At 44.5% G+C, this 16154-nt stretch overlaps 1 protein-coding gene across 1 annotated transcript; it reads left to right on the forward strand.

Moving 5' to 3' along the window:
• Nucleotides 1-10423: 10423 nt before the first annotated feature.
• Nucleotides 10424-13215, forward strand: LOC123129024 (uncharacterized). Its single transcript, XM_044549160.1, has 2 exons — nt 10424-10685; nt 10808-13215. Exon 2 carries the CDS (start codon nt 10822-10824, stop codon nt 12913-12915), a length of 2094 nt encoding a protein of 697 aa, XP_044405095.1. The 5' UTR covers nt 10424-10685; nt 10808-10821; the 3' UTR covers nt 12916-13215.
• Nucleotides 13216-16154: the final 2939 nt, after the last annotated feature.

Raw genomic sequence — 16154 nt, forward strand, 5'->3', positions numbered from 1 at the left:
AGAACACATGCATCCACACATTTGCATCCCACTTGAAATGCTCCCGATCTACTCCCTCCGTTTTTAAATTTAAATATTTAAATATAGTAGTAATCCTATTCATCACCCAGGGTGCAGAATAAATTATTCTTCACCCGAGGTAATCTTACGATCACTTCATAAATAAGTTGTGTTTGGAATACAAATAGTTTCATTCATATTGATTCATTACGTAAAATTTGGTATAAGAAAGCAAAAAAAAATAGGTCATAAAACCAGAAATATTGCATTTTATGTATGTTTTACACTATGTTTTTAAGTTCGTAATTTTACATAACATAAAATATTTACGGCGGGTATATATTTTCTTACATTCTCTTTTTATGTATGAAATAAGACAAAGTTTACGAAACCTAAAAATACGATGCATTGACCTTAAAATAGAGAGGGAGTGAATAATAACTATTCTTCACCCAAGGTGACGAATAGTGCGACCCTAGACTGTATACAGATGAATATAGACATATTTTAGTGTAGATTCACTCATTTTATTTTGGATGTAGTCCATATTAGAATCTATAATAAGACTTATATTTCGGAACGGATGAAGTATGTATGTTTAGCTTAAGCGAAGGCTTTGAGATCGCCACCCGCCGTTGGATTGTCCCTGTTTGAGTTGGACAGGCTTGTTGCCGCATGCCCACTTGTAGTACGTCGACCGGCTACTTTTCAACTGGAACCAGGCAAAGATTGATCTGGGGAACGTCTGTTCCACGTCTAACTGATTTTTCGATTGGTTAACATTCAGATTTACGATCGTCGCAAAATTAATAATAATAATAATTTATATTTAAAAGCTGTAACCAAGCAGTAGAAACAAACTAACGGGCAGCAGGCTGCCGCTGTCATGAACAATTAACTTACAGGCAGCGCCCACACTGGGCAGGGGACACGCATGGGAATGATAGATGAGTAATGCTGCTAATTTAAATTGGTCCGATACAGTTACAAAACAAGGAAGCAGAAACAGCACAATGAGAAGGGAAAAGATAGCCAAACATGAACAGAAAATTAAGTACTGATGAACATGTATTGCACACTTAAACGTCAACGGTAGCAGCATCAGTGGTGTTGTCTGACCTGCCGACGATGCCGAGGTGGGTGACCAGAGCCCAGAGGAGGGTTACCAGCTCGCCGCCCCGGGCGAGCGCCTTCATATGGCCGTCGATGTTGTCCGATGGAGCGACATACAGGATCATCTCCGACCAAAACGCAGCGAGGGCCTTCCAAGCTACCTCCTCCCCTTCTTCAGCCAATTGCTCTGCAAGCCTCGCGCCATCCTTGAGCACCTCATGGTTACGCTCTGCGCTTAGCAACTGAATAAACCTCCTCCGGTACTCAACTTCAGACATCCATGAGTCCCTCGAATAATTGCCAATGAGTGCACGCTTGGCATCTTTCTCAACGGCCTTGTACAAGCTCTTGCACCATTCAGCATCTTCAGGTAGTAGCTCAGGATAGTGTGCCACCAGGTAGGCGCAATATTGCGATATATGATTTGCAGCAGAGATATGGTCAGTGTCTGATGGAGGTTGATGTGTTGGTAACCTTGCTCCAAGGATTGTGGTAGCAATGTGACACACAAGCATGATTTCAGCTGTACCTCTTTCCCCAAATGTCCAAATGATCTTGTCGTCGCCTTGCAGATGTAGGATCCTTTGGAAAGAAGGTACATCACCATTGATTTGCCCTGTCTCGTAGCCTTTTCTCAATGCACCGACAATAGCAGATTTGACTGCACTTGGTGTCTTCGTATTGCCTGACAAATGAATGAGATGCCGAAGAAGAGCCATCGGAGTTTTGATTGGGTGGAGCACCAAAACTGAGGACTGGCCCATTTTGTCCTCCCAATTCCTTATCAACTTGCCTTTGCTCCGTAGCACACAACCAATACATCTCTGGATGGTAGCTGATTGTCGCCAGGAACCATGCTTCACATATTGACATATCAAGGCAACTTTAATCCAGTTAGAGCAGATGTAAAATGCAATGTCCCTCACCTCGGCAAGTATAACTAGTGCAGCAAGTATATACAATGGTATGATATCAAAGTATATACTTCCAAAAGACATCAGAAAGATATTGACTATTGACACATATAATCTGCCCTATCTCAGATACTTTCCCCTGGGCAGCAATAAAAATTATGGCTAACAAGCAGTAACATATGCTTACTAGTGAAATGAAACCGCTCACGATTGGCAGCCAACTCTTTGAATATATGATTGGAAGTGATGAATAATAATAGTCATGTAGAAACGAGAGCTCATGTGCAATCACCGCAAGTACTCTTTCACCATCATTATCCTCAAGCAAGATTTGTCGTAACAAGTTACTGCCCTTGATGAAACCAACCTCAGTAATTGTGTACCTTGCAATTCGACACCGTAGCAGTTTAAATAATGCAAACGAAAAGCATAGTTCTTTCAGCTGTGGTGATTTTGATCTCAGAAGTGTGTCATTCAACTGCCAAAATTTGTCAAAGGTCACTAAGCCCTTGTTGTACATATCATCTCTTAATCTGTAGGACATCGACTTTAATTGGTAGCCACAAGGCTTCTCCTGTATCTGCATGGTGTGCTCTCCAGTAACTATAAGTGGAGGCATATGCTCACTTGCTAGCTGCTCCATGTATCCAACAATAAGACGAGCATTGCGTCCAAAGGCTAATGATTGTGTAGCTATGTACCATGCATAACACTTCAGAACTAATTTGGCAAATATAACACCAAACGGTCCAAGAAGAAATAATATATCCTGAGGTAGGGGACCACTTACAATGCAGATGTGTATCCCCAGGTAGGAGGTCCACATTGCTTGAATAAGTAGCGTCATATTGGGAGGAATGCTTCGACCTTCTCTAGCATCGGCGGCAACTAGTGCAGTGGTATTTATACCAACATTCAGAACAAGAGCCGTCCATGTAAGGACATAGATGATGTGTGCTCTAGCTGCACGGCAATTCACTACTGCGGAATAAATCCAAATGGTGGTTGACTTGTAATTGTCTAAATCACTGGAAGAGACAATATAAGAGACAATGGGCAGGAACAATGTGGTGGCAGCCAGGAAGAGGAAACGGATGAATGGAATGTGCCGGTAGCGATGGCCATAGGTGCCTATCCCGACCATGAACCCCATCAAGATGCCCATAACCACCATAAGAGCATTGACTCGAAAAATCTGCCCTCTTAGTCCTACTCCTACCTTCTTAGTGACGTATTCCCATGCACGCTCGCAGTCTTTTTCCATATTTGAGATGGTCGGCATGCGAGGTATATATACCTGAATGTCAAATTTGTACATGATTAGTACGAGGTTGCTAAGACTTTTTTCAAGAATGAGGGATCAACCCCCGGCCTCCGCATCGATTGATGCACATAAATATAAATTATTGATTATTCAGCGATGCCAAGGAAAGCCAAGGCATCAATGCGGAACAAATTGGCTTAGGGCATCTTCAATAGATTGTATGTTAGTCTTGTTGATAAAATGTCCATATCATCAACCAACAAGCTATCATACAACTACTCCAATGGGTTGTATCTAAGGTATCCAATAGATGATGAGAAAATAAATGTGATTGCTCTTTATTTCACCTTGGAGCTTGTGCAAAGGTTGTTGGTTATTCTACATGCAACTTTGCTCTCTCTCCATATTTATTGCATGCCACATCATCACTATGTTCTAGGTGTCAAATTTACCAACACCTATCTTACAGCTGTTAGCTGTTGGAGATGCCCTTACACGAAAAGAAAAACCCGAGGCATCCAAATTGGGCTTACACACGCTCCAATCCCCATCTGGGTTGCTACAGTAAAACCTAAGTGCATCCCCATCCCATTCCCAACGAAACCAATCCAAACGATCACAGAGAATGTTATCGGGAGCATGGGAGTCTAAACACCAAACCACACGGGGGACTCTAAACACCAAACCTTGACGCGCCAGTCTCCGAGCATCGGCATTGGCATTGCTAGTAAGATTCCAAGAGGGGGAGGCTAGGAAGGTGGAAAAAAATTATATGAGACCAGGTCTCATATAAACCAGGTGAGACCCGCCCTGATGGATGACAAGTGGCATTCACAAATCACAAAGCATCTAATCTCTCCCCCCTGATTTCAGGTGAGGATGGGGTAAATGCTTTGTGATTTGTAAATGCCACGTGTCATCCATCAGGATAGGTCTCACTTGCTAACCCGTGAGACCTGATCTCATAGAATTTTTTTCCTAGGAAGGTGGGGCTCACCTCGGGATCGCTAGGTTGAGGCAGGACTCCGGCGAGACGGCGGCGCGGCAGCGGGAGCACCCGGGCGGGCGGCGGGGCGGCGGAGACGAGAGAGCGGACGCTGGGGAGTGGGCAATAGCGCGTCTCTGTGTCGGAGAAAAACAAGTCAGTCAACGCAAAGAGCCACCAGCTCGCTCCTACAATGGGCCGGGCCTTGCGGATGGTCCCCGATTTTGAAGATACGGCCTTATTTTCGTGCACAGCTCAGTTATCCCAAAATCATAGTTGAGAAGTACTCGTTGCAAAGATCACTCTAACTTTTCAGGTTGCGACAACTGGTGCACATGCAGCGCGCCTGAGAGTTTTCCTTTTTTCCATAAATCTGTTTATTCAAAATGTTTTATCTCTCAAACCGTACGTCCAAATCTCAAACCGCTTTCACCGTTGGATTCTCACGTCGAGATCTTCAAAACTAGATCTCATGTCGATACGTTTTGATGAACTTTTTTTCAAGAAAAAAACCAGACGATAAAACCGAATCAGGAGCACGGGTTTTTTCTCTTTCCGAAAAAGGCACGTCCGTGCCTCTCAATCACAACTGTGCCTCTCGCGAAAGCAAAACTGTGACTCTCGAGGAAGGAAAAAAAAAGAGAAAACACGTTTTTTCCGTTTCCGAGGAGGCACAGCCGTGACTCTTGCAAAAGCACACCCGTGCCTCCCGCGGAAGCAAAATCATGAATCTCACAAAGGAAAAAACGCGTTTTTTTCGTTTCCGAGAGGCACGGGCGTGACTCTCGCGAAAGCACAACCGTACCTCTCGCGGAAGCAAAACCGTGACTCTTGTGAAAGAAAAAAAAACAGAAAACATGTTTATTTTTTTCCGTTTCCGAGAGGCACGGCCGTGAATCTCGCGAAAGCACAACCGTACCTCTCGCGGAAGCAAAATCGTTACTCTTGCGAAAGAAAAAAAACAGAAAACGCGTTATTTTTTCCATTTTCGAGAGGCACGGCCGTGAATCTCGCGAAAGCACAACCGTACCACTCGCGGAAGTAAAACCGTGACTCTTGCGAAAGAAAAAAAAAAGAAAACACGTTTATTTTTTCCGTTTCCAAGAGGCATGGCTGTGAATCTCGCGAAAACACAATCGTGCCTCTTGCGGAAGCAAAGCTGTGAATCTCGCGAAAGGAAAAAAAACGAAAAACATGTTTTTTTTCGTTTATGAGAGGCACAACCATGACTCTCGCGAAAGCACAGCCGTACCTCTCGCGGAAGCAAAACCGTGACTCTTGCAGAAAAAAAAACAGAAAACACGTTTATTTTTTCTGTTTCCGAGATGCACGGCCGTGACTTTCGCGAAAGCACAACCGTGCCTCTCGCGAAAACAAAACCGTGACTCTCGCAAAAAGAAAAAAAAAATGTTTTTTCCGTTTCCGAGAGGCACGGCCGTGACTCTCGCGAAAGAAAAATCGTGTCTCTCACGGAAGCAAAACCGCAACTCTCGCGAAAGGGAAAAAAAAGGAAATGCGTTTTTTCGCGCAAAAAAAAAGTTCACATTTTTTTTTTGGTTAAAATGCTAAGGAAGACCGGTGGAAAACCAAAACGTAGAAAAAACTGAAAAAAACGTTCAAATAGCCGAAAACACGTGCGAAAAAATAAAATAAAAAATAAAATCCGAAGGAAGCACCCAGAACGCAACATGTGGCGAATGGCTGATCGTTGTGAGGCTGCCGAAGGAATGCTCATTAACTAGTGGCTCCCTAGTTATCCCTACAAATGGCTCCCCAGTTGACGAACGCTTCTTCGGGAGCCTCTCAACGATCATTTGGGGCATGTGTCGCATTCTGGGCGCTTCATTCGGATTGTTTTTTCGCACGTGTCTTCGACTTTTTATATGGTTTTTTTCAGGTGTTTTTTTTATCCTTTTGGTTTTTCGCCAGTTTTTCTTAGCTTTTGGACAAAATAAAATGAAAATTTTATGCAAACATGTATTTTTTTTCTTTCGTGAGAGGCATGGTTTTGCTTTCGCGAGAGGCATGAACATGCCTCTCGAAAATGAAAAAAAAATGTGTTTTTGTTATTTTTCTTCTGTGAGAGACGCGGTTTTGCTTTCGCGAGAGGCACGGTTGTGCCTCTCGAAAATGAAAAAAATATATTATTTTCCTCCTGTGAGAGGCATGATTTTACTTCCACAAGAGAAATGGCGGCACCTCTCAGAAACAAAAAGAAAACACATTTCTTCTTCTTTTTCTCTTCCGTGAGAGGTGCCTCTCGGGAACGAAAAAATGTGATTTTTATTTTTTTTTTCTTTGGTGAGAGGCACGATTTTGCTTCCGTGAGAGACACGACTGCGCCTCTCGGAAATGGCTTTCAGAAAGGAAAAAAGTGCTCCCCGTTCAGTTTTTTCGTCCTGGTTTTTGTCCGGATTTTTTTATAAAAAAATTCGTTAAAACCTATCAACATTGGATCTACTTTTCAAGATCTCCACGGGATGAATCCCACGATGAAAATGGTTCAAGATTTGAACGCACGATTTAAGAGATAAAATATTTTGAATAAAACGGGTGTACGAGAAAAGGAAAAACTTTCAGGTTGCGTCAAGTGGTGCACATGCAGCACGCCACTTGTCGCAATCTGATAATATGAAAGTGATCATTGAAAGGACCACTCCTTAATTAGTGATTTCGTACAAAATGCCTCAATTTTAAACGACTCAAACCTTAATATTTTTGTTTTGGTTTGCTCCAAACATTACAAAAATGCTGACTAAGTTGGATAGCGAAGGAGAGATGCTTGTGGCTGATCCAGTGAGGAAGTCGCACCCGCAAAAAAAAGTAGTCATCAGAGTCGGACGGAGGGCTCGCTACATCGCGACTCGGGACGAGCTGGTGCGCTCAAACGGTAGAGCGGACAATCCTGCGTTGATGTATGGCAGCGCGGCGTCTCCCTCACATGTCGCTGGACGCTGGGCGGTTTCCTACGGCGGCACGGGCTCATGACAGAGGAGGCTCGCTTCTCACAATATACTAATAATCCTACACCTACGAACGAGATCAGAGTTCCCAGCAGATAGTGACTGACAATCCCCTCCTCTCCCCTGGGTCGCCCCCGCGCGGCGACCAGGGGGGAACCCTAGCGCCGCCAAGCCCTCAACTCCCTCTCCCACCTCTCCTGCCCGTCGCTGCCGGGCAAAGCCTGGCTAGTGTCGGCGGCGGCGGGACCTCTCCTTCCCGCAACGGCCGGATCTGGTGCGAGTGGTGTTCGGCAGCGGTTGGCGGCGGGGCGCCGGCGAGGACTCAGGGGGCGACGCGCTCGTGTCTCCCCCTGGTGGTTGCGTGGGGGGGGGGGGGGGGGGAGGGCGTTCGGGGCGCTCCTTGGGTGTTTGGTGGTCGATCTGTTTCAGATCTGCTCGCTGGTGCCTCGAGCGGCGCGAGGATCTCAGGGCGGCGGCCTCGATCGGTGGCGCGCGATGCGGCCTGCCTGGCGGGCGGCACCTACGGGTGCAGATGGGGGGCCTTTCACGGCTGCGTGGGAGACGTGGAGGCGGCGGCGCTAAGGCGGTTCCTCGTTGGCCGACCGGAGTTCCATGGGAGGCGTCGTCTCCGACTCGATCTACTCCAGTTCGTGCTGGCTATGGTAGCGACTACGGTCGACGGCAATACTGCCTGGACGGATTTGGCGGGTGGGCATGGATTCGGGAGAAACTCCAGATCGGCGTGGCGGCTGCACCAAAGTCGACGCTCTCGCGCTGATTCCCTTCCTGGAGGCTTCGGTGTAGATCATACGCCCCTCACCTCTGCCATGAGCGCAGGGAAAGCCTCTGTTCCTCTGTTTGGGCGACGATGGCACTTTGGTGTCGTGTTTCTTCATGAAGGCGTCGGCGGGGGACTGCTCAGGATGGTGGAGTTGCTGATAGTTCGGAGTCGACGTGAGATGGCATGTAGGTGGAGCAGTGTGGCATCAACCGTATCGTCGACGGTGGGTCTCGGCGGCATGACGCAGTGGAGACTTGGCGTCTGATGCACGGAGATGGACTCACGCAGGAGGATGAAGCTGTCGGGCATCATGGTGTCGTCGATAGCAGAGAGGCCTGGCAAGATCGGTGCATCAGTTCTGCTCTGAGGATGGACCGATGGAAGATGGAGGTGACGGCCCTTGCAGCGTGCGGTGCTCACTGGGAGTGTGCCAGACCGATGTGGGGCCCAATTCAGGTAGAGACTTGGATGGGACATCCGGCTTTAGATGCTAGGCTTTGATGTGATGTCTGTTTGGTATTAGGCCCGGACATTCGGCACACCTTCATCAAGGGGATAGAAGTAGCAACAACGTTGCTAAGATGGTGGCTTCAGACTTATTGATATATCACTTGTATGATCTTTGTAAATAATTAATAATATAGCTGCATGTATCATTCAGATGCAGAGACCGGGATACATCCTCCTTTTCCAAAAAAAGACAGACGGCATCAAGAGATGCTATGTCGAATATGGAAGGAGTTGTTGATTTTCAAACAAGCACAGACTGAAAATGGAAGCATGCAATGGGCATCCTCATTTTGTTTAGTAATTTTTCCGCAAGACAAAATCATCACTATTGGAATCAATATTTGTAGCATGTAGACCTCAAAAGTCAGAAAAACGAGGCAAAATTTGATCTTGTCATTCTTGTGGTGTATTGATCTGCTCATGAGGTGTATAAAGTGGAGTTTCTATCGGATTTGCTTATTTATGTAATGATATTTCCACTTCACGGCGAACACCCTAAAGTTCTCGTTTTCTTGCAAACAAGGCCAAATTTTGCCCCGGACATTTTCTTGTTCATTCATTCGTTAACCCTCCAATTCAACAAGAATGGGGCTATCTTGTTCATCCCAAAATTTCATTCATGCACTCCAAGTCAATACCCTGGATGAAGCTTAACCCATTCCATACCATCATCCTCCCAAATCATTTCCACCACCACGACAAACAAAATAAGCTCATGGATGAATCTAACAGCTTCCAATACTCACTGCCATCCATCGTACCACTCCCGTCATTCTTTAGTCTGAATGGTCACAACTCGTCAAACAGCCCTTCCTTGTGTTGAATACAAAAAGAGCTAAGAGCTTGCACCCAGCAAAATAGCCACCCGTCAGGCAGCACTCCACACCACCAGGAATCTATCACACTCACCAGCAACCCAATTACGACCAAGCGGCACCACAAGCTCCATACATCCATCGGTCTTCTCGCCCTTCGCAAGATTAAACTCCTAGGCGTGAAGGGTGAATAGTGCATTGAAGCAGTCTGAGATGTGGTCGGGGTTATGCCCATAGCTATCAGGTCTTGGTCGAGACGCGGTCTTTGATCTCTTGTCGTTGTAGTCGTGGTGTTGTGAACTAATGCCGAAGGCGTTCTATCAGCCACTTGGCTTTTCTTCTCTGATATTGATACACCTTTTCATGGTGTATCCTTGAAAATAGTGTCAAACAGTGATTCTCTGTCATGTGCGTACATTGCTCGGACAGAGTAGAAACCTGTGTTTCTCTTTCCATGATCCTTTTTTTGTCCATGCTCCACACGGTAATCTGTGCCAAATTTTGACCATAAATTTGACTGACAAAATATTCATGCATGTCATAAAAAATTACATCATTAAAAACTATATTCCAATATGAATTCAATGATATAATTTTTGTTAACATACACTAACATTTTGTCAGTTAAATCTTTGTTCAAAGTTTAGCATAAATTACAAAGATGACCAATAAACGAGGACCAAGGTAGTACTTGATAACACTGGACCAATGTTCAGGTTGAAACAGACTGCCAAGCCTTAGCTAAAGAGTGGAACAAAAAAAGTGACCTGTCGGAGGTGGGTCTCATAATTAGAGAGATGAAGTTCTATCTCTCATCTTTTCAGGGATTCGAGCTGTATCATATTAGTCGGGAAGCCAATGGGGTGGCTCACAAATTAGCTCGGCATGCTCTACTTTCAAGTATGGGCGATGTAACTTTCAGTTGTATCCCTGAGTTCCTGAGTGACGAGGTGCACTCGGACTTTGTACGATCGATGAATGAATAAAAGCCTTCAAGGGCCGTACTTCAAAAAAAAAAAAAACGTGTGAGACGGGCCGCATGACCGTGGCTGGTTACGCTAAGGCTTGAGAGGATAGAGAGAATGGAAACATGGTATCCATTCATTCCTGGGCCCACTTTTGGACTAGATTCTGAAGGAAGAACTCTATTCTCATCTCACTTGTTCTTCCTGCTCACCCCAGCTCTCCTTGTATCAAGATTTGTGTCTCCAATTTCACTCTGAAGTTGAGAGAAATCCTGTGATATGTCGGAAATTAAGTGGAGCGATTAGCGTGCGTCTTCATCAACCGACCTTGCATCTCAGAGTTTACTAGTAGTTCATCGAGCAGCCTTCACGGCGGTATGTTAATCACTACCAGTATACCCTAATCTCTCTAGCTAGCATGCAAATACAACAACAAACTGGTTGATCTAGGGCTAGATGATTGCATGCGTGTATTAACCTAGATGATTTGAGTGTAGGAGGATTATCGGGTATGGCTGGATTTTTCATGGGCGAGGAGAGCCAGGAGCGGATGAATCTACGGGTGACACGGGTCTTGGTGACTGTGAGCCACCTCGCGCATCTTACCCTGGCCCAATTATCTGGGATCCGTCGGCGTAGAGACTCCGGTGTGCGGATGTCTCTGGTGTGGGTGGCGTACCACGTGACCGAGATAATCACGCCAATCGCCCTCGGCAAGGTGTTTCTCGACACCGCGACCGCGGTTAGCGAGGAGCTGATGTTTGCGTTCTGGGCGCCGTTTCTCCTGCTGCACCTTGGTCGCCCGGACAACATCACCAGCTACGCCTTGGAGCACAATGAGCTGTCGCCGACCCAAAAGGCTGCTCTCGTCCTTGAAATCGGAGGAGCTATCTATGGCTCATACAAGCAAAGATTTATGCGCGGCGACGGGGCTCTGCGCGCCGCCTTCTTCATCATGCTCTTCCTGGGCTCCTATAAGTACGTGGAGAGGGCAGTTGCGCTACGGCGAGCTTGCTTTGACAACATTCGTCGCTCAGCCGGGAGAAAGAAGTTACGGCGCTTCACATTTGAGGACGAAGGCCGTAAGTGGGATAATGATGATGCCCTGCTTGATGCTCACGGCCTTCTCGGTGTCACCATGGGTGCCTTCGCTGACTATCAAGTCCACCGCCGGAGGTATGTCCCATCTTATTCTGGCTGGAAGGATGTTAGCGAGGTGGTTGAGATGGAGGCGTCGCTCATGTACGACATGTTGTACACAAAGGCAAGTGTGGTCCGCACTTGGGCTGGCTACATCATCCGTGTCCTCTCGCCGCCGGCAACTGCCACGGCGCTCTATCTCTTCCACAGTAAGGAGGGCAATGCCATGGAGAGTGCAGATCGGACGGTCACATACACCTTGCTTGTTGGTACCCTGGTGTTGGATGTGAGATGGCTGCTGAGAGCCCTAGGGTCCACCTGGACATATGCGTTCTTGGTAGAGCAAGGGGAAGGAAAAGAATGGCTGCTTCCGGTTCGACGGACCTTCCCGGACAATTTGCCTCGTCAAGCTGCAATGCAATCATGGTATTGCGTCCGTCGCCTCCTCGTCTCTCTGGATACGTCCCGTCTCTCACTGAGAAGCGGCCCAAGTGGCCATAGGTTGTTGTCCGGCGTGGGGCAACACAACTTGTTGCAAGAGTGCTGTACCTGTACTACTCCTCGCCCTCCGGGCCAACTGGAGAAGCTGGTCTCTTCTTTCTTCACTGGACTTGGGAAGAAGAAGACTGATGTCAAGGATGATTTGTTGGAAGCTGTGTGCACACAGGTACTGCTGGAATCTCGCACACTCGTCGGGATGCGTCCCATAAGGGAACTCGATGATTATATGAGGTCTAATGCCAGTAACTATAGTTTTGAAAACAACCTCATCGCACTGCACGTCGCCACGGATATTTTCCTCTTGTGCAAGCCGACTTCGATAAAAAGTGAAGCATCAGCCAAATACGAGAAGCAGATACGAGCAATATCAGATTACATGATGTTCCTCCTCGCTGAACGCCGGCACATGGTATTGAACCCGTGTGACGAGGGTATCCACTACAAAAAGGCCCGCCTCGATTTGGAGAAAATATGGCGTGAAAGAGGAACCAACAGTTCTCCAACAACAAGAGAGACAAAGCAGCTTGCCAACATCCTTCTAGACATGGATGCCACTGAGGGCAGCTACATGCTTGGAAGACCAAGTCATCTTTATAACAGAAATGATACTCTCGGGATTGGTGCTTACTGGGCCTTCAACCTGTTAGATGAGCTAGAACCGGGAAATTATGGACGACATCCGATGCAGGGCCAATACATTCACAAACTTGAAGCTTTCATCCCGGCATTCACCGATGAGGTACAAACAAAAATTAGAGAGCATAGGGACCGCGGGGAACAACCAGAACTCCTCGATTGTATGTTGCAGATCATTCTTGTTTCATGGATAAGTCTTCTCACCTTCACGTCCGACCAATGCAGCAGGGACTCCCATGCCAAGCAGCTCAGCTGCGGCGGTGAGCTCTTAACCATCGTCTGGCTGATGAACCGACACAAGTACTTCTTTTACAAGCGAATAAACTGACGAGCATCGCATCTTCTCTGCTTTGCTCTGGCTTTTATGAAATTTTTCAGTAGTAACTGCGGCTACTAGATGACCCATTGCCCACTGGCGCAAGTACCTGAATCAACCCTGAACTTGGTGGCTTAGTAATATCGTTTTCATTCATTATTGGTTCTATCTCTCTTATATGCCCAGGTGCGGAAAAGTTTATTTTGAAGGGCCGCAGGCGAGTGATCGCAGTGGCTTGGTTGCTTTTTTCCTATGAAACGCGCACAATCTGACATGCTCACAATGTTCTTTTGCCCTATCATATGCACAAAACCTGACATGCTCGCACTGTTCTGGGTGATGGTATAATGATATGATCAAGATATATTAGCACTTCCTTCCAAGATTGTATATGTTCTACAGTTCTAGATCACCTTGCACCATGGTACGATGAATTGTCATTTAAATTCTGAGCCATGGGCAACTCTTGCGCTTCTGGTCAGGAAAATAAGTGTGTGTTTAAATAGCGGGCCGAGATGTGGTGTGGTTCTTGCCCGGCGTATGGCCTCACTTAAATAGCGGCAGATGCAAGAAGCCAACCGATGTTGTCTTTCATTGCGGCGACTCGGACAACGATGATGCGCCTGCACCACTGAGGAGGAAGTTTGACATCAGAAAAGTGAGGTGTCATAAGTATGACCTTCTCGGTCACTTCATGACTGACTGCGAAGAAGTACCGAAGCAGCGCCTGCTCATGGTTGAGGATGAAGACGATGGGGATATAATGCTGATGTGCGAGCTAGTGGACGAGGAGGATCCAGATGACCACAATCAGCTAGACACAGGTCCGGTGAGTGCATCCACGCCAGTGAACCCAGGCGAAGTTCTGTTGTGTCATCCGCGCAGGAGGAACCGGCGCCCGATGATGGTACGTGCGGCACGCCAGGCAGCGCTCGAATTGCTCGTACCACATGGGAGCGGCCAGGGAGCTGCGCCAGGCAGTCCACAGCATGGGCGTGGCCCAAGAAGCCCAATACTAGGTGCGAGCACATCTAGCAAGCTGGCTGGCTGGCCTACTCGGATATCTTCCGTTGAACATGATTTAGTTTTGGATATTCTTAAAATGACCTCAACTTTTGTAGACAGGTGGGAGTGTCCATAGTATGCATTCATGCTAGGTTTAAACGATTTCTGACACCATAGGCAAGTTGCGGCACATCTGACCATTTATTTGTCTTTTTTAACCGAGAAAACTCTAGAAAATGCAAAAATTATTGAAACCAAAACAACTTGACATGCTGCCTTGAATTTATCATACAAATTAATGAAAAAGAAATTGAGTCCACGTGACGGATGTTGAGAAACAACGTGCTCTTCTGGCATACCCGGACATCATACGATGAACATGGCGTTTTTTGGAACATTCTTGAAATGATCACAACTTGCGAGAAGGTAGGCATGCCCATGGTAGGCGATCATGCTACGTTTAAAAGAAAATGTATGTAAAATCAAAATTTAAATGAGTACTTAATACTATTATTTTAAGTTTTTAACATAATTAATAAATACAAAATGATAAAATTGAAAACAGTAAATATTTTTCTTAAAAAAGCATTTAATAAATGTTTGATGGAAAAAAGAATTTTAAATCATAATTTTAAACATTTCCTTCAAAGTGTTATATTTGTATTTCAAATAATATTTTAAAATTTTGAACTGGTTTAAAAAAAGTTTGAAAAAGGATAAAAATGAATTAACCAAAAAAGGAGAATAAAAACGAAAAATAAGAAAAAAAACGCTTAGGCCTTGGCCCGATTAGGCGACTATATCGCACCCGTCGGGCCCTTGTTCAGAATTTCTAAAACTGTTTGCATTTTTTTAAAATTGTTCATGTTTTCGGAAAATGTTTGGAAATTTTAAAAATACTTCACGCTATGATGTTTTTGTTCAAATTTTAGAAATTGTTTCGTTTTCAAATTTTGTTCGCAATTCAAGAAATGTCGAGGAAAATAAAAAATGTCCGCGGTTTAAAAAACTAGAATCTAAAAAAATATTCCTATTTTCAATTTTACTTATAAAAACGGGATTTTAAAAAATGTTCACACTTTAAAATATTCTTGACAAATCCAAATCATCGGAGTTTTTAAAAATATTTTCAAATAATGTTCGTGTTTCTGAAAATATATCGTGTTTTTGATTATTTTTTATGTTTTTTCTAAAAACATTTGGAATTTGGAAATTTTATGCATTTTTATAAAATGTCTATATTTTTTGAAAAAATTCTGGAATCTCAAAAGTTCGTCACATTTTCAGAAAAGTGATTTGGAATTTCAAAATTACTTTTTATAAAAAAGTTTGGAGTTTCATACATTATTTTCTTTTTTGAAAACAAAATTGGCATTTGCAAAGTGTTGACATTTTTTTTCAAGGAAAGTTTCAACTTTTCCGGAAATTGTTTTATATATGAACGATTTTGTGTGGTTCTTATATAATTTGCGCTGTCATAAATCACGTCAAGTCGCTGGGTCGAGTGGCAAGCAGCCATTGTTTATTGTGTGAGGAAATGAAGTCTGAGTCCTCATCATCTCTGCCGGCCTAGGCGCACGAGAACTGACAGATGTGATTTAATGGGCGGGCCTAGGCGCGCGAGGTACAGGAGGTCTCACGTATACACACTGTAGTGCGTTTTCTAAAAAAACATACTGAAGTGCGGTATGATTTGTCAAAAGTCCATATTACCCTTTATACGTTTTATGAGAGGGTTGTACCGAAACGGAACTCAAAATCGGAGAGTCAAACATGAGCTACTACCGGGTGTAGCTACACTCATTTCTCATATATTATCATGTGGTAGTATATACTCTAATTTTTTATTTTTAGTATGTTCATATACTATATCTAAGATACTTCAAATTTGTGAAAAAATTACATGTGAGCCCATGTTTTTATAATATTTGTGAAATACGTACATATTTATACGTAAAAATAAGTATGCTCAAAATATACTACATACTAGATAAAAAATAGTATATATACTATCTAAACATTCTTATATACTACATACTACATGTACATACTCTATGATATGATAGATACTATCTAGAATATATGAAACAAAATTGGAAGTAACTACACCCGGTAATAGGAAAAATTTGTCATATATATATATATATATATATATATATATATATATATATATAGTAGTACAAATGCCCGTACGTTGCAACGGGAGACATTATTTCCTATAATACCAGGAGTTTATTTCCTTCCAT

This window comes from Triticum aestivum, chromosome 6A (genome assembly GCF_018294505.1).
Source record: "Triticum aestivum cultivar Chinese Spring chromosome 6A, IWGSC CS RefSeq v2.1, whole genome shotgun sequence".
NCBI classification, from domain to species: Eukaryota; Viridiplantae; Streptophyta; class Magnoliopsida; order Poales; family Poaceae; genus Triticum; species Triticum aestivum.